We start from the raw sequence: 19,539 nt of genomic DNA, 5'->3' as shown, positions 1-19,539 counted from the left end.
ACAAGCTTTCAACGCGTAGGGGCAAAAAAGCACAACACTCAGCAGCGACATTCAGTGTACAGACAATCTGCTCACACAAATGGACTTTCTGTCTCTGTTATGAGTGTTTTTGTGCGATAAAAGTCAGGATGGACAGACACAGGCAGAACAAGCTTCTCCAGGATTTTCTGAATTATCAGAGCAATGGGAGACTAGTCCTAACCAATCGAATATATGATTGGTTGCCTGGAAAAAAAAAAAAAAAAAAGCCAGGAGCACCTGTCTGAAAAGTTGAGAAATTTGCATCTAGAACCTCTCAGAGCAGCCACACAAAAAAGGCGGAGCACTCTCAAGACAAGGGGAGAAGCGCTTTTTCTCTTCTTCTCCGCATGCTACCAAAGACACTCACTCCTCATTAGAAACTAATGAAGAAGATGCTGGTGCTCAGAAAAAAACGCTATGTAGATACGGGCCCTTAGGCGTGCTTTTGCTCCCCTTACAGCCCTATTGTCAGTGTTCGTAGCACCCTGCTCCCACTGGAAATGTGAGCCAGCTGGATGGAAGATGACATTTTTGTTCTTATGTTAAACCCTTCCTGGCTACCTGACCTGATAAGAAGATGGTTTGCAAAGCTCCACTGTAATAATCACCATTCAAGACCCACCCTGCAAAGATTTTTATATTGAATAGATATTAAAACCTGCAGCTACTTTCAATGCTGCTTGCTGCCAAAAAAGAAGCTAAGTCGACTTTACTATACTATACTATAGAATTGAATTTCTTTGCGTGTGTTTGGGTTGAACTTATCACCACCAATCAAAGGATTGTAGGGACGCGTGCCTTCATTGCAGCAGTGAAGGGAGCAGGGGGTAGTTTAAAACCTCACTGTGTTACAATCTCATAAAAAGTTGAAAGGGAATGAAAGGCTTACTGTAGTAATATAAATGAAGCAGCGATCTGCTGGCTCTAGCTCAATGTGAGGTTATCTGGCTGGGCATGACCAAGCATGTTTTCTGGTGGAAATCACTTCTTGCTTTACATAACTGCTGGTGTAAAAGGCCAAACAGGAGCTGTGATAGTGAGGTCACTGTGTAAATGTCAGCATACTCTACTGCATATCAATAAGCTTTAACAATTGCAGATTGCAGTCTGGTGTGTTAGCAGTACAGACCTGGCTGGTAAAAAAGGTAAATGATTTTCATGTAAAAAATTTTACTTAAATATTTTTGGACCATAAAAAAAATGTTATCAATTACCTAGATTAATTATAACAAAACCTACTGAGACTGTAATAGTCTCTCTGTGCAATAATGCTCAATATGAAGATAGTACAATGGATATAAGTTACAGTTTCTTTTTATCCTTATGCTATGGCAAAGTAAATATAAATATAACAATGTTAACATGCTAATGCAGTATTTAGCAGGTAATATGTGTGGTGGCAGTAATTGTTAGACATTAGTTTAGAGCTGACATGCGATTAAAAGCTCTGGTAAAAAAGGTAGTAAAGTGCACCTTTGTGTTGGTTCACAATGACATACACTTAAAGTGCCAGAATTCCATAACTACTAGAACTGCAGTGAGTGGTCATTTTGGTGGTAATCCACCAGATTACCCAATATAGAGAGTAATTCATGTATTGTGTTAGTTTATACACATGTATTAAAAAATATTCTAATAACTCACACAGACACACACACACACACACACACACACACACGCGCGCGCGCGCGTTATACCACTATCCCACTATCAGCAGGGGTATCATTAGACCAGACATGCTACTGTGAATACATAATATCACAGTGCATGGGCCTGATTAACGTGTGCCTGTGTTGCACAGGAGAGGATGTCGCTCCGAGAGCCAATGATGATTAACTGTTTGTTACTAAGGTAAAGACAAAGACACACACACACACACACACACACACACCTACTTTTTGTTCCTCAAATAAGCAACGGAATGCAGGGCAGTGTTTAGGAGTTGACCTGCATCAGCCTGATCCGTCTCCAATGAAGGTGGGAGTTTTCTGACAATAGACAATAATAGTTGCAAAGCAAACAAGAACAGAAAAATCTGTGCGATCATGACCGCATCCCTCTCATGTGATCTCATGGAGACCTAGACAAAATGTAGGTTAGCATGTTGCAACAACTTGCTTTAAAGGATAACTACCGTTTTTTACAACCTGGACCTTATTTCTAGCAAAATATATGATCATTTATATATATATATATATATATATATATATATATATATATATATATATATATATATATATATATGATTTCATTTTGTGTCTCTTTTTTCCAAAATATATTTTACCAAAAGGCTCAAATTATGTCGGTCAAACAGGTCATTTCATGGGGGTTGTGACAGTCAAGAAAAATGTATCCACCATTTTAAAGCCACTTCTTCCACAATGTAAGGCTTAAGTGCATCAAAATGTGTTTTCACACAGTGTGTCTCTTCCTGGGGCTTGGCTAGAAAGTTAACTGTTACTTGCCAGCACCGTCAGCTGCTCCAGGATGGCTCTCACATTGGTCGGTGTGGTATGGAAAGTACCAACGAACTGTAACCATCCAGATTTTTAAGTGGAAATATCAAATATGTTTGATATTCTCAGGACGGCACAGATCAGTCTGTGAGCAATTCAGGAAGCTTAGGACTTGGATATGTAAACCCCTCATTTACTGCACTGCTCTAGTACCATAAAATCACAGAAGAGGCAGAAATGGTCATGTTTCTACCAACAGAAGCCTCCATAGACCTGAATGCAATGCAATCACATAGGCAGTGTTTTGAGTTAATACGGGTCATTACGTCAAAAGTAAGAAATCACCAACTTATTAGTAATCAGATCAAGAAGGTTGAAGCCAAGCATAGCAAAAGTAAACTATACCACTTCATCGTGACATACTGCAAAACCTGCAGAGCAACAACCAGACCACACTGATGATAGCGAACATACAAAAAGTATCTGAAGGTGGATTTCTCCGTAAGATTCAGAACAAAACAGCAACACAAACAACCACTTGGCAGACTCCTTCTATCCATGACCCTGACTAGGTTAAAGAGAGAAGCAACAACAGGGAATCCACTTTACATCGGCCAAACTCTGTCTATTAGCAGCTCTGGTGTCTGCTGCCTTCCTGCACTGAGGCCAAATCGGAAATGTCTCTGGTTGCCTCTCAGTTCCTTAGCATAGTCATTAACCTTGCCATTGTGCCTGCATACACTCAAACACATACACGATATGCACACGCGTGACACAAAAAGCACTTGTTCTGTATGTTGGACTGGACTGGAATAAACGTTATAGTGTGGCATTTTGTAAAATATATAGTTTGGAAAATGATACGACATTTCAGTAATGACAAAGAGTGATGACTAAATAACTACAGTAAATGTCTGGCCTATATGCATTCATTTTTTGTAGGGAACATTCACAGTTGTTAGATATCTGTCTTTAATACAAACCTCATCCCCAGGTGCCCAAGAAACCTTTATGCTTCATGGCCTTGGTAATCCTCTGGCAGCATTTGTCGACTTTGTATCATGTTACACTGAAGGAACTTAAATATCAAAGAACAAAGTTCAGAACAGGGACAAGAGGCAAGAAAGAAAGGTGTTGCTTTGTATCTTTATTCACATCTAATCTATACTTGTTTTTGGTGTAGAGAGGAAAAGGCCACACTTTAACCTAACAACAATGTGCCTTTTCAGGGATGAGGTGTCTTTGTAAAGGGGCTTGATGTAACAATTTGTAGAAATTTATAGGGGTGTAACAATACACAAAAATCATGGTTCGATACGTACCTCGGTTTTGAGGTCACGGTTCGGTTCATTTTCGGTACAGTACGGGAACAAAATGCAAAACATATATTTGCTTGTTGTTTATTCGGAACTTTTGTAAACCAACAATTTATTGTAACATTATACAAAATATGAAAATAAAATAAAAAAATAGAATACTGTTGTAAAGTGCCGCCTTCTGAATTTCCCTACCGGGATTAATAAAGTATCTATCTATCTATCTGGCAATAAGTTAAATAAATTATTGTCACTGTCTCTTTAAGTCCCTCTGCCAGGTTTGCACTGGTGTGTTGTTCATACGGGCTGAGTTGTAGGGAGAGGCTGCTTGATTGCCAAAGTCAGCTGCGTTTGCACTAAGGTCATTTTTTTTCTTGTAGCAGTGATATTCACACTCGGGTGGTGCCGTTTCAAGTGCCGCGGCACAACGCAGAAATTTAGCCGAATTTAGCACAGAGCAGACAGGAAGTCTGACACGAAACAACAACAATACATCCGGTTGATTTTCGAAATAAAACACTCCGTGTTGATACAAGCACAAAAACCTCAAAAAGGAGACAAATATGCGCTCTTCTTCTAATCCTTCAGTCGGGAACACTTCGTGTTGTTATGTTTATAACACGTACAACTGCAGTCGTGTGTGAATATGTAATTATCACGGGAATTCCTTGGTTTCGTTTCTCCAGCTGTTCGGCGGAACTGCGCCGTGCCGGACTCGTCTTTCTCCGTTGCAATATTTAACCAGGAAGTGTTCCCAAGCAGGAGACTTAAGCGACAAGGGAGGGTCTTCAAGCTCTGGTTTCGTGCTAGCGTTAGCCATGATGTAAACGGGCTGCACGTGTAGCTGCAGGCAGAAAATAAACACACGCAACTTCCGTTCTGGAAACTCACTCGTGCACAGCCCTGTACCGAACCAAACGTCCTGTACCGAAACAATTCAATACGAATACATGTATTGTTACACCCCTAGTAATTTACATGTATTGGTCACTTTTTTTAGGCCGTATGGGAGCAGATTGTAACATGACGTAAAAAATGCGACCCTCCTCATCTCTGGATGATTTGTTTACGTTTTTAACGCTGCTGGACTTCCTTTGTGAAAGAAAGTCAGATTTTCCATGACAGTCCAAATGATGTGCTTGACACACATTTCGACTGCCTCATCTCAGTGCCTTTCTATCAGTAGCTAATGTTAGTTTCTAAATGGAGGCCGCTAACATAAACTGATGACCAAACGCAAAAGTTCCACAGAGCCCCTTCAAATATAGAATCATACCGCAACCTCCAGACCAGAGTGAGGTGGAGCTATCTGGTAGCTGCCAAAAACACCAAAGTTGACTGACAAAGTTGAGTTTTGGTGAGCTGTCCTGCTTACACAGCCTAAATGCAATGCCTACATGTACCAGGATTGCACTCGAGCTCCTGACGCCCAATGATTTTAAAAAAGGGGTCATGTACAAACAAAACCTTTCTTTGCCTGTAAACTGAGAGAGGAGAATGGTGTTGTTACTCCACTGTTCAACACCGGAGAAAACACAATATAACTAAAGAGAAAACACTTATGTCATCAACAACGAACATGCCTTTTTGTATGGTGCCTGCGTCGACTACAGAAAGCAGAAAAAGGATGCCAGCTGCATGAGAGGGTGTAGAGGGCCATATGTCTGACAGCACCTGATTTTTCAGAGCTTTGGAGAAACTTTTGTTCTAAAAGTCGTGCAGGTCTGAATTGTTAATATGTGGTTTGGCGGCCTGGGATGAGCGCGTAGACGTCCGTTCGGTGCCGATCGGACCCACGCTTCTCGAGGGGTGGGGCTTTAGACAGACACTTTCTGCTGCCTTCTGGAGGCCGCCGTTTCCATGGAGATGGACCGAATCGTTTGAAACTTGGCCTGTGGAGTGGTGACAAGGCTTGGATGAATGCCCCCAAGACCCAACTCTGTGGGCCAATCAGAAAGCCAAGTAGCCTCACGGGGGTCCGATTGCAACGGGACCAAAAGTTTATGATAAGAGGTCGTCTCACAAGCAACATACTGAAATTTCAGGGTCCTATCTCAAAGCGTTTGTGAGATATTAAAAAAGAGCAGTCGTAAAGGTCAAATACCAATAAAATGGTGACCTTTGACACTTGTGAAGGTCACACGGGCCTGAATCTGTACATAGTGGGTGGCCCTAGCCCCCTGATACACTTATTAAAAATTCAGCCTGATAGGCCAAAGCATCTGTAAGCTATTAAAGAATTGCTGTTGAAACATTTCTCCTTTAATATGAGGTCAGAGAAAGGAGCATTATTTTTGACCCTTCTGAATGTCACAGAGCTCTGAATTTTTGCACACACAATCTACTAGACATTCTGGGACAAATATTAAAAGCTCATCTTCATCTCAGCTTCCTGCATCAAATTCTAAGTGATTTATTAATTTAACACTTATCAGTGACCTCTGACCCTTGAATTCATAATAATGTTTTTCAGATAAAAAATTAAATTTCACTCATTGAATTAAAAATTACATTAAATGTGATGTGATGTGGACCAGAAAGATGCTGGTGAAAATTAGGAAAAAACGAAAAACAAGAAGTCAAAATTCAAGCCAACTTTCACTTTTATTGTTGAATTTTATCAATATAGCACCATTTCATTCAAGTCGACCAATCAGACACGTCGCTGATAGACATGAGGATTATGGGTAATGTAGTGCTTCTCCGTGATATGACGTTGGAAATAATACGTGTTTTTTTTTAATAAAGTTGATATTACACGGGGATTTTGGACTCGACAGAAGCACATACTATCGTTACACAGTCTGCCTTGGATGGTTACAACGTTATGGCTAATAATCAGATCTTTCTTCAGAATATCGATTAATCTACATTTTCACTTCCGGGATCTATGAAACAACACCCACAGCGTGACGTCTTTGAAGTTCGACCAATCAGACACGTCGCTGATAGACATGAGGATTGAGATTGTGTTGTTTGTAAATTGGTAGCTTTACTTTTTTTTAGAACCAAAAAAACGCAACCACAAAACTAACCTAATTTCAAATAAATCTGTGACTGCCAGTTCGCTCCCTCACAGTATATTCTCTTGAATATGATTTTTCCAATATCAATTCTAATTTCATTTTATCATTATTACACATGTTTTGTACAGTTTTCAGTCATTTATCCTTTGTGGGTCCACTTGAGCCTCTGCCTGGACTAAGATTAGCTGAATAAAGTTATTCATATTCATAAATGAAACTCTTGCAGTACTACTGTGCTTGATGCTGAGTGTACCAGCTGATGGTCGTATGGAATACTTAAATGTAACTTTCAAAAAAAAAAAAAAAAACGCTCTGTAAATGAGGCATGCAAAAGCAGGCACTTCCATGCACATGTGTTCTTTAAGATAATAACAATTCACATTTAGGCATTTGGCAGATGGTTTTATCCAGAGCTTACCTACAGTAAGTGGAAGTGTAAAAGACTGAAGATTCCTCAAGCATCAACTGTGCAAAGAGCAGAGTACTTCAGAGTGCAATGAGCAGCGAGTTCTACATTAGTCAAGAAGGTTAAATAGCAGCATCTGCCCAGTCAGCAGTCTACAGATATGGTATCAACAAGGACACAAGCCTTTGCAGTGTGTGTGGATGGTGCAAGTAGTCAGGGTTGGGTAAAACTCTTAAGGTCAAACAAGAAGTTGGGATTGGAAGAAAATGGGTTTTCAGTAAATGGTGTAAAATAGACAGACTGCAGCTCTTATCAGTGTGGGGACAGGCTTCCACTGTGGTGTCAATGAGGGCAAGAGCCATGACGTGGCACAGAGAATAGAGCCTTAGTTGACTAGCAACAGCCAAGTGCAGAAGCCAGGCCAAAGTGTTAGGTTGAATCATGGCATTTAGATTGCCTTATAGCTGCAACAGTGTTCTGAAACATAGGCAGGCAGCCAGGGGAAAAAGGATTGACGAGTTACATTATAGAATGTTGGGAGGCTGGAGACAAGCTTGGCTGCAGCATTCGGGTGTCTAAAAGTGGATTCAAGAAGACCAACTACGATGGAGTTACAGACTAAAGCAACGTCTCCAATGTGTGCTGTGAATAGCAAAGGAAGAGGATGGCACACAGACTGAAAAGTGGGACACATAAAATAAAGACATTTCCCATTGTAATACTAAAATGACTGAGACGCACACTAGGCCACAGTGTCCTATGTACAGAGATCTGGTAGCCAGCTTGACAGGAAGTAGTGCTACTATGACCTTAGACTGTACAAAATAGTTCTTCTTACACTTATATTTAGTTTGATTGATTGATACGTTCTTATATTGGCAATAAAAAGTTGCTAAAACACACCTATTTTCTCTTCTGTCAAATATTATATTTTTCTTATTCTTATTTATTAATTTATTTCTTCATTCATTCATTCATTCATTCACAAAACCACTTACATATAATCACCCCATAAATGACATATGTCTACAGGCTCCCATGGATCCTGGCCGCGCCCGGGTCGTGGATCGTGGATGCGCCTACTGCTATGGCCCTGCCTGATCGTGGATGCGCCTACTGCCATGACCCTGCCCGATCGTGGATGCGCCTACTGCCATGGCCCTGCCTGACACCCACCACTACTGTTGCTAATATTAGTCATATCTCTGTTACATACGTTCCACTACTATTATTGTAATGCATTACTACATACTATCCTTACCGTTAACCACTGCTACTGTTATCACTAATAATCACATTTCCATGTGCATTTCATTATTATTGCTGTAATACCTCTTTATGTACTTTCCTGTCAACCATCCATTATAATTGTATACATTGTGATCTCATTGATCTGCTCTGTACATGCGACATCTATTGCACGTCTGTCCGTCCTGGGAGAGGGATCCCTTCTCTGTGGCTCTTCCTGAGGTTTCTTCCGCATTTTTTTTTTCCCTGTTAAAAGGGCTTCTTTTTGGGGCAAGTTTTTCCTCACTCGAATCGAGGGTCGAAGGACAGGGGGTGTCGTCTCTGTACAGATTGTAAAGCCCTCTGAGGCAAACTGTGATTTGTGAATTTGGGCTATACAAATAAGGGTTTCTTCAAGGTTTCTTCCTTTGTTGCCTCTGTAATAATAAACAGTTGATAGACAGACTGGTCAAAGGATTTTCTTCTGTTTAAAGCTGTGGTGTTACGCCCCACCTTTAGGCAGCCCTAAGGGGCAAACAAAACTCAACCACTGACCTCAAATCAACCACGAATGACACCTTTAAAAATAACCAATTCCATGAGATGTATTTACATATAGAACAACCACCAACACTAAATTATGATAAACAAAAAGACACTAACTCAAAAGACAACAGTAGCCGTTTTTATAATGGACAGCAACCCGCAAATTTGGCTGTCCTTTTTGCGGCTAGGTCCGTGAATTTAGACAGACCGTTGTATATTTGGAGTCTGTTTTGGTCCGCCAATATGGCGCCTCAGAGGGTACACTTCTTGCTGCCTCCATTGCTATGCTAATCCAAAGCGTAGATGTGCCGGCAATTGCGTGACATGGGCGGAGATGTCAGTGACATGCACTGATCCACAGCCGGGAGTTTTAAAAGCAGGAAACAGCTGATCACAGCAGTCAGTTGATCACTTCATCCGCGGACGTCAAGATGAGCAACTGGAAAGCCGCTGAGATCCGGGAGATGCTAACCATCACAGCCGAGAGAATCGCCATTAACCAGATCACTCGTCACTGTTCACGCCCAGCTTCACGTCACATCACATTGCCTACCCCAGTGGCGGCTTTTTTGCACAGGAGGAATATTACACCTGTTTCACTTAGACAAGGCGGCAGATAGCAGCCTTTACCTGGCTGCAAATGTGGCACATTTTCTAACTAAAAGGGGCTAGTATGAAATTCCTGGCTTGGAGTGATAAAAGCCAGCAGTCCCCACTCCTGTAGACTCTCTTCCGATGCTGGCACAGGAACTTTTAAGCACCTCTCCCAGGCCAGGTGAACATTATAACCCAATCAAGCTGGAGCACCCTGGGTAGAGCTGGAAAGGACAGACAGGCAAAGGATTGTTAAGACAGCAGGGAAGATGACAGGCCGCCAACAGAAGCAACTAGATGGTCTTGACAGCACAGCTGTAAACAGGAAAGCCCCGTCCCTCAAAAATTACAAAACACACCTCTACATTGAGTTTGAGCTGCACCCCTCAGGGCAATGATACAGAATACCTCTGGCAAAGAAAAAGATCTACAAGGGCTTGTTTAAAGCCAAATAAGAGTGTGACCTGAACACTATGGGTATGAATGCACTGACTGTTGTAAAGTCGAGAGGTCTTTGATTTATTGATGTGATGTTATCTTGTTTTAGTTTTTAACCCTGTTGACATGTTTGTTTATGTGTTTTCCTGGATGAGAACGGAGACAATTTTCCTGCCCTGGCTGGACAATAAAGTTATTCTAATTCTAAGCAGAAAACAAGCAGTGGCATGCTAGCTGTCTTTGGAGAGTGCAGTTAAGGGCTAGCTTGGAGTTGAGGGACGAAGCTGCAGGAAACTGCCCGGTAGCTAAAGGAAGTAGAAAGCACCTCCAAAAGTACATGTTCCCTGCCTCGATTCATACGCTGACTGACAGTCATGGCCATGGTGACCAGCATGAACCTCTGTGAGAAATTAAATAGTTTTCCGTTCAGTAAGCAATGTACCAAGGACCATATGAGGATGTGAGAAGAGGAGGGGAGAATCCCCTTTTGGGATGAAGGTCAGGAAGTCAGACGAGAGGCAATTCTCTCTGTCTGAAGTGTTACAGGCAGATAGATGGTAATGTGGCAGTACGAGGGTTGGACCAAAAAAGAGAATTAAATTAAGAAAGGGAATTTACTTAAATCTATGATTTCTGTAACCTAAACCGACAACGCCACCTGGGGGGTTTCACCCCAGGACCTTTAAAGTAAATTGAAGTGAGTGCAACAATAATCAGCAAAACAAAAAGGACACACAGGTACGTAACTCAAAATGGCAGGAGACGTGGTTCAGTAAGTGATAACAACCAATTTTATTTTCATAACGAATATAGCAAATTTAAAAGTCTAAGGGGGGAATAGGGGAATAAATGGTTCCTGTAGCGAGGAGAAGACACAGCAGGAAAGGGTAGGAGGGAAAGGAAATCCTTCAAGTTACAGAGCACCCCACTCACGTGAAACAACTCAGATTATAATGTGTAGAGAAAACAAACCGAAAAGTGTCACACAGCACGCAGAGGGAAACCATCACCCAGGGACACCACCTCCATAGCTGGCTCTCAGCTACTAGGAACAGGAAACAAAAAGGGGACAAGAAAAACCCAGAAAAACAAATAGAAAACAACTTATCTTAATACAAGGTTAAAGGGAAAACACAAATTAACCCAATAGCTTATTGGTTCTCAACCAAAACCAAAAGAAATAAAGAAACCAAACCGGAACCAAAGAAAATAACCTCTGGCCAGGACATGAGCAACGGTGGAGGCCCGTTGGTCACGGGTAGGGATAGCAAGGGTGTATTTACTAAACACGTTGGTGAGGACGACAACGTTCTCCAACCCATTTTGGGTTGGATCCAGCACAGTGTAATCCATCACCAAGATCTCATTGTGCTCCGAAGCCAACAGATGTCCCATGAAGCTACGGGCAGGTGGCCCACAATCCTTGGCCACTAAGCACCATTCACAGGTCTGACACCAGTGTCTCACGTCCTCAGACATCCCTGGCCAGTAACACGTTTCCCCCCCAACTGGGTGCAAGACTTTTCTATAAATGACTCCAGCCTGCTCAACCAGTCTGCCCCACTGCTTGAGAAGAACCAAAGAGCGCTGGGACAGTTGCTTGCGTTCTTCACGACCCGGATATTGCTTCTGCCGCCAAAAAGCCAACACTTCAAGGATCACCGGGTCGCTTGCTGAAGTGCGCCATTGTCAGCTGGCGGATACTGTGGCAAGGCCCAGACAGCCGACTGACATGCTAGAGGCCATTGGGCCTGAAGGGCCTCTTTTAGAGGGTGTGGAAGTGGGGTACCGGACACTATTGCCCCCAAGTCAGCGTCCATCAGTGGATGTAAGCGGGACAGCGCATCTGGGTTTATGTTGTTTTTGCCAGGCCGATACCGAATTTTGAAATCGAACGATGCCAACTGTGCTGCCCTACGCTGTTCCAAGGCTCCGAGTTTAGCTGAGGACAAATGGCTAAGAGGATTATTATCCGTAAATACAACGCACTTCTCGAAGAAGTTCTCCGTCATAGCCCATTTTAACGCCAAAAACTCCAGCTTCATGGAGCTATAGTTGGCTGGGTTACGCTCTGTTGGTCTAAAGCTTCGGCTGGCGAATGCTATGGACCGCACTTTGCCTCCCTGCTCTTGTGCTAGTACAGCACCCAGACCTCCGTGACTTGCGTCGATCTCCAAGATGAGGGGAAGGGAGAAATCAGCGTACGCAAGCACGGGGGTGGTGGTAAGTTTGGATTTTAGGGCGTCGAAACTCTGCTGATGCTCTGTCAACCACCTCTCTGAAACACAGGGTTCAGACCGCTTGGCCTTTGACCGCTCAAGCTCAGCAACAAGGCGATGGAGAGGGGCAGCCAGCTTGCCGAAACCCTCCACGAAGCGACAATAATAACTTGCGAACCCGAGGAAGGATCGCAGCTCCAAGATAGTGGTCGGGGGCTGCCAGCTGGCTACCACCTCCACTTTGCTGGGGTCAGTTGAAACACCCTGGGCTGAGATGACATGCCCCAAATAATGCACTTCTTGCTGAAAAAATGTAGACAACTTAGACAATTTGGCCTTCAAACCCTCTCTGCTGCTGCTGCCGCTGTTGCTGTTCCAGACTATGTGTCATTGAAGACAAACTATGTTACTTAATAAAATAATTTAATAAATTTAAAACACATGAGATTAAATAATTCCTCGAGGAGCAGTCAGTCAATCCACCTGGTGAAGTGATCGACCTCTACCTGACCTTTTGAAAACAAGGCTCCACAAACTCTCTTTGAAACCCGAGGACTACCAGAAGGACTCCTGGAAATGAGATCCTTTCCAAAACGAACCGACTGGCTGGCTGGCTCCCTCGCTCGCATGAGCCGCATCCCGATATGGCACACGTCCGCCCCCCTCCCCGAGAAGAAAACTCACCTGCTGATGTTGAGATATACTGTTTCATGGATTCCTTCCCCCGTGAAGTGACTCTGCTGGCTCTTCTTCTGATTCTCCTACTCATCAACAAGTACCTTGTTGTGTGGTTTTAAAGAACTCCTCAAGCGGTCGATCCACCTGGTGAAGTGAAGGCAGCGAAGGAGCCGCATCGGCGCAAGGCCCCACAAACTCTCTTTTACACTGGAGGATTACCAGAAGGACTTCTGGAACTGAGAGGAGACGATGCAACGGACTTTGGTCCCCTGTCCGGTCTGCTTGGTGCCTTACGCCGCTGTGCAGCAGCATCTCCTGAAGCATCACCATGTCGGAAACTCCAAAGAATTCCAGCTGCTGCTCAGCTACGCTTCTGCAACCCATAGCGGCAAGCTTCGATGTCCCATCTGCAAGCACAAGAACCTCTCACGGCTGGACAAGCACATGGAGAACATGCACAGCGGAATGAAGAAAGAGACGCAAAAAAATATTAGGATGGCTAAAAGGATGGCTGACTGCGAAATTGAAAGCCCTGAGGAGGCTGAGGAAGTCAAATCCCCAGCCAGCAATGATGACCACCCTGGACCTGGAGAGGCTCACGTCAAGCAGTGATGGAGAAGGAGATGGAGATGAGTCATAGGGGTATGCCACCACCAGCCTCAGCACCAGCACCAGCGCCAGCGCCAGCACTCCCTCCGCCTGTGGTCATGGCTTTCGAGTTGAGCAAACGTGTAACAACTGTATCGGTCTCCGGCTAAAAATTCACCGGCTGAGGGGCGAAAGGAATGCTTGTCAAAGTCGGTTGACACTACTGACTCCTCAGGAGCAGCAGGAGTCCACCCAGCAGCAGCAGCAGCAGGAGTCGTCCACCCCTCATCATCAGCAGCAGCAGCAGCAGTCGTCGTCCACCCTGCAGCAGCAGCAGCAGTTGTCGTCCACCCCTCAGCAGCAGCAGTCGTCGTCATCGTCCACCACCCCTCAGAAGAAGCTGGAGTACACCCCTCAGACTCTAGGGAGTTCAGTTCGCAAAAAATTTGAGAGGAGAAAAATAGTGAGCGACCCGAGTAGACTACCTTGATACGAAAAAGTTCTGAATGTGTGGTTCAAGCACATCACTGCTGCCAACAAACGACAGGAGGAGAATGCCAGAATGCGTGTGGCCCACGCTCGACAGTGGCTTCTGTTTATGGCAGATCGTGCAATTCCTGAGATGACCTTCAGCTTCTTGAGGAACACAGACAGGCTCCTTGAATGGCGTGACACCCTGAAAAAACACGCTGTGACCACCCAGCTCATTATCATTGGAAATGTTCGGGCATTTCCCCAATTTCTGTTGGAAGCACAACTCCCTGATGTCAAGGCTCCTCGCAAGCTCATACAAGGAATTCTTTTTACACTGAAGTCCGCGGCAAAGATGTGCAGGAAGGACGTTCAGACGCACCGTCAATCTGTTGCATTATAAAATCAAGTATGCTCGTGAAGGCCACCCACATCAGTTCCTTCCTCAGGAAAGCGCAGAAGGAAATACCAGCAGCTCTGCTGCGCCTCGAAAAACGTCCCAGCAAAACGAAGATAGGATAATTTCTACAGCCTCATCGCCGGTTTCATCGTGTGCACGACGGGCCACAGAAAGGGAGTCCTGGCCAACCTCAAGGTGGAGGAAGTGACCTCGGCAGACTTCGACAGTTCCGGGCAAAGTATGATTGGGGTCACACAGCATAAGACAAAAGAGACGTTTGGTCGTGCTCTGATTCCGCTCAACAAGGATGAGTACTGTTGGCTGAGTCGCTTCGTTTACCACCGTCACAAGTTCCCATGCGGAAAGAAAGGGAATTTACTTAAATCTATGATTTCTGTAACCTAAACTGTGACAGAACTGTGACTGCCCATACCATTACAGTAAGATGACATTTACATTCTAATAAAGCACCAAAGGGTCACTGTCCTGGGAAAGAGATGATCAACCAAACATCAGGGGGTCATTGTTTTGGAAAGAAATGTTGTAACCCCCACTCCGTTTGTATTTAAGTCAGAAACATTTGGAAGACGAGAGAGAACATTTTGGGTCTTCTCTCCATGCTGCATGTATTAAAGAGATGTGATTCATCACGCTGAGTCTACAATTCTTCTGAGATTTAGCAACTCTCAACCTCACAAAAGGAGAATTTCCACTACACCTCGCATTCTACAAGGAAGATGTTAAGATCTCCATCCAACCTGTCCTGGACATGACCCCAGCCTAGACTTAATGAAATGGCCAGGTAAGCGATGCAATTTAACTGGGCTGTTTTTCTGACACCATGAAAAGTTGACTCTGTAGAGATACTAGGTTCTCACAGGACAGCAACATGACAAACATAGAATGTGATGCATCGCTGTAGATTAAACTACCCAACAGAGTATTATGTACTTTAAAATGAGCTCAACCTTAAACATCTACAGCAGTTAAATTCAACATGCACAATAATGCAGCAGTATTAATTCTTAACCCTCTAGGCGCCAGAGTTTATTTAGGAAAATATTCCGTTTGGATTTTAAGATTTCAAAAGGCTGTAGCTTGGAAGTGGTGAGAGATAAATCCATAGTGTAAATGAGAAAAATATTCATAATGACCTAAAGTTTGTGATGTGAGCAAATTTACTCATCTAATTTGCATATTGTGACGTCACCAGGTGGCAGCCATATTGGATTGTGTAACTTTCAGTAAAACTGATTTTTGAACATATTTACACAGAAAAAAAAATGTATATTGTCATCTCATCCTCAAAATAAAGGAACAGGAGTGTGATTGGAGTAAATTTACTAATCTAATTGGTATATCACCAGGTAAAATTCAGTAAAACGGAATTCTGAACATATTTACACAGTAGATTTTTTTTCCATTTCATTTCATTTTTTCAAAGATTTTTTTGACCCTCTCATCCTCAGAGTAAATGAAGAGGAATCTGATATGAGTGAATTCCCTAATCTAATTTGTATATCACCAGGTAAAATTCTATTTTTATAGCTTTTAGTAGTTTTTATAGTTTTTTTTTGTTTTTTGTTTTTTTTGTTTTTTTTTTGGTCTTTATAGATTTTTTTGGGGGGGAAGGGGGGGACTTGAACTTATACACATCTATCAAGATGGCATTGTTTGGGGTTTTTCAGTGTGTGGTATCTCTCGTTGCAAGGCACGGCACACAGTCCTACTCCACACTGACTGCACCTGAACTGTGTCTGGCGTCGCCCCTTAGGACGGGTGCGATCTGAGCAAACTACGCAATCTGGACGATCATCAGCATTGCGGAGCCAGTGACGTTCCGTGAGCCGCTGTGGCATTTCTCCCCCTTCCACTGAAGGCCTTCCTCCCTTCTTGCCTTCTTTCTTGGAGTAACCCTCAAGTAAAGAAGTTACAATGTCCTGGATGAAGGCCTTCAGTGGTTTGTGTGGGCCAGGACCACACCGACTGTAGATGATGTGGGCATTGACCACACTGATGCTAAGAACCGCATTGATAATGCGGCTGTACCATTTCCTGGATCGGTGTGGAAAGAGGTACGTTTTCATGCGTTGATCAGCTGTATCAACTCCCCCCATAAAGGAGTTGTAACTGTCAACGCACTCTGGTTTTTTGATGTCACGAAAACCCGTCGCATTTGCTTTTGAACGGATGCGTTTCTGAACACATGTGTTCCCATGAACTGATGTCAGCATGGTGAGACGCTTTGTGTCATGCCATGCACAAGCCAGCAATTTGCCATGCCGCATGAACACAGGCTCATCTCCCCTTTTCGTAGGCAACTGAGCTGGTTTCAGGCCCTGTGGCATCCCTCGCCTGTTGCAGTTCACTGTCCCACACAGTCCAGTTCCGTTAGCTGCTAACTCGTTAGCTAAGGCTGGTGATGTGTAGTAGCTATCCATATACACCTCATGCCCTTTTCCAATGTATGGAGCCATCAGCTGACGGACAATACAGTGGGTCGCACCGAGATGATGATCATCCTCATCTGCTGTGTGTCCTGTGTACATGGACCACTGTAAAACATAGCCTGAGCTAGCTTCACTCAGTACAAATGCCTTGTAGCCATATTTATCTGGTTTTTTGGGATTGTACAGTTTCAAGGTTGACCTCCCCTTGAATGCGATGGTCATTTCATCCAGGGAAAGTTCCTTGAGCGGACCATACATGGCTGAAAAACGGGGGATGACCATGTCAAGTACTGGACGCACTTTGAATAATTTGTCATAGCCTGGATGACCCCTCTCAACTTGCTCATCATTATTTGCAAAGTGGAGGAAAGAAAGAATGATCTCAAATCTGTTCCTTGTCATCACTTTGCCAAAGCCAGGTGTGTAACTTGGCCAAAATCCTGCCCAGTAGTCCTCAATCTCAGGTTTTTCAACAAGCCCCATGCACAAATGAAGTGAGATAAAGGCTTTCATCTCAGGGATGGTGACATCATACCAGTCATGAAATCTGGAGTTTGGCTGAAGTTGGTGTGTTTCAAGGTACTGGTGAGCATATCGATTGGTTTCATTTGTGATGAGGTTCCAGAAATCCTCATCCAAAAACAGAGACAGGAAATCACATGCACTAGCATCTGTGAGATCCTTGTCTCCACGATACCCCACAGGCTCATCAAAGTCCCTGATCCATTTATGGAACACCTCCTCACTTCTCAAATACTCCCAGCCATCATCATCAATTGCAGCCCTATTTTGATGACCCCCTCTGCCGCCCCCACGTCCTCTCCTTCCCCGATTTCTCCCACGACCGCGGCGGAGAAAACTCTCGCCGTGATCAGTGTGTGCTGCTTGTGTGACAGTGTGTGCAGCTACAGCATCGTCAGAGTCACTCGTCTCTGACGAGCGATCGTCATCAGAGGGCAGATCGTCCCCTTCTGAATCGCGATCAGCAAAGATCTGTGCAAGCACCTGATCCGCACTGTATAATCCTCTGGGCATTTTGTTTTTTTATTGCAAAAATCTCTCTGTCTCTCTATCTGTCCAGCACGCTCCTTCCTCTACTCCGCTACTCTCTCCTCTCCCACTCTCCCGCTCAGCGCTCAGCGCTCCCGCTCTGACAGCCGGTGTCAGGTTTCAAACTTTTTTTTCTCAGATAATTTGCATAGAAACACACCCACAAATGACGTCAGGATTGAAGCTGAATCTAGTGGCCATCTAGTGGTAGCAAGCAGTAACAGCACAAGGCAGTAGATTTAAAGATATGGGCTGTTTTATTCAGCAATGTTGCCTGTCGCAATAATGCGACTTTGGCGCCTAGAGGGTTAAAATCATTTCGATATCAAAACACTGACAGAAACTTTTTTTGTCAGAGACAATGCAATATCCCTCGTTTGACAGGTAATGCAAATGCCACTTGAAACGTTTGAATGCAGCTTTACTTGAGTATTTTCAGTGTGTTTTATCGCTACTTATGTATGCAACGGATTTAAATAGTCTACTTCTTCCACCACTACAGGTCAGGCAGAGACAAATTTCAATGAAGCTTTAAAAGACGAAGTTCAGCAGCATCACTCTCATGCAGGCAGACGCACAGGCCTTTTCCATTTTGGGCATCATCACTGTCCTTGACACTCAACACCCCGTATCCGGATGTTGACGGTGCTTTAAAAGCTACAGACTGGAGGTCTTGGATACATCTGTGACCACCACGGGTCATAGAGAGGTGCAGAGGGAGTGTGTGCTAGAAATTTATCTGGCATGCTAGCAGGATGGGGAAATCCCAATTTCTGAGAGTTTAGCTGCCTTCTGATCACTTCCCTGTAAGAAATGTTGACTGCAGCAATCTCCCTCGATGTGTTAATTACACTCAAGAGGCGTCCATATTGTCCCAGAGGAATGTTCGACCTTAGGTCAAAATGCTGATTAGTTGAGTTTCATAAGAAAAATTCCTAAATGTGTTCATATTTGTATTGTAATTGTCCAATTCTGTATAGTTGCACTGTTTGTATTTGTCTCTTTAGGCACAAGGGTCATGGTGTTGTATATAACCATTAATCCTCCTTTTATGGTGTGTTGACATGAAAAGTGACTGCGGTCAGTGTCTATTCTTTTTTCTCTCCATGCCTGAATACATTTCTTACATTAATATACACACTAATATTCCCACACTCAGTATATCCATACCTTTTGGGGCTCAAAGCCGTCAAGGGTTTGACCTTTTATACGAGAGTTCTTGAGAGTTCTTTTCTCCATTGCCAGTAGAACTTTTTTTGCAAGCTGGAGTGTTCCCTGGGCAGGTCGTAATACTTTCTGCGCATGCAAATGTCAGGGCCAAGAACATCTGCAAGTTGGTCTGCTTCACTGTCTTGAAGATGAGTACCTGAGACATTGTTGTTATGTGCCTCCAGAGACTTGTTCAGGGTGAGAATTAGGTATGTTTAGCACCACTTTCTCTTGCAAACTTCTAGATGCATTCTGTAAGCTGATAATGCTCCTGGTGTTACAAACATGTTAATGTTGTCTTTGAAGACTCCACAGATCTCACAATTGCCAACAAGAAGCTCCATAGCTGCGACCATTGATGGTTTTAAGAGCAGAGGGGCTTCTCTTCATTTCCCCCTGATTTCTACTCTGGTGAAGAAATCCCACATCTTGTTGTCAAGAGGG

At 43.7% G+C, this 19,539-nt stretch overlaps 1 protein-coding gene across 1 annotated transcript; it reads right to left on the bottom strand.

The window, feature by feature from the left end:
• Positions 1 to 16,032: 16,032 nt before the first annotated feature.
• Positions 16,033 to 17,871, bottom strand: LOC311256911 (piggyBac transposable element-derived protein 4-like; the record flags this gene model as incomplete). Its single annotated transcript, XM_084352325.1, has 1 exon — positions 16,033 to 17,871. One exon carries the CDS (start codon positions 17,869 to 17,871, stop codon positions 16,033 to 16,035), a length of 1,839 nt encoding a protein of 612 aa, XP_084208451.1.
• Positions 17,872 to 19,539: the final 1,668 nt, after the last annotated feature.

Source organism: Pagrus pagrus (genome assembly GCF_965226575.1).
Source record: "Pagrus pagrus genome assembly, chromosome: 5".
Classification (NCBI taxonomy): Eukaryota; Metazoa; Chordata; class Actinopteri; order Spariformes; family Sparidae; genus Pagrus; species Pagrus pagrus.
This window is presented reverse-complemented; position numbering and strand designations above follow the sequence as displayed.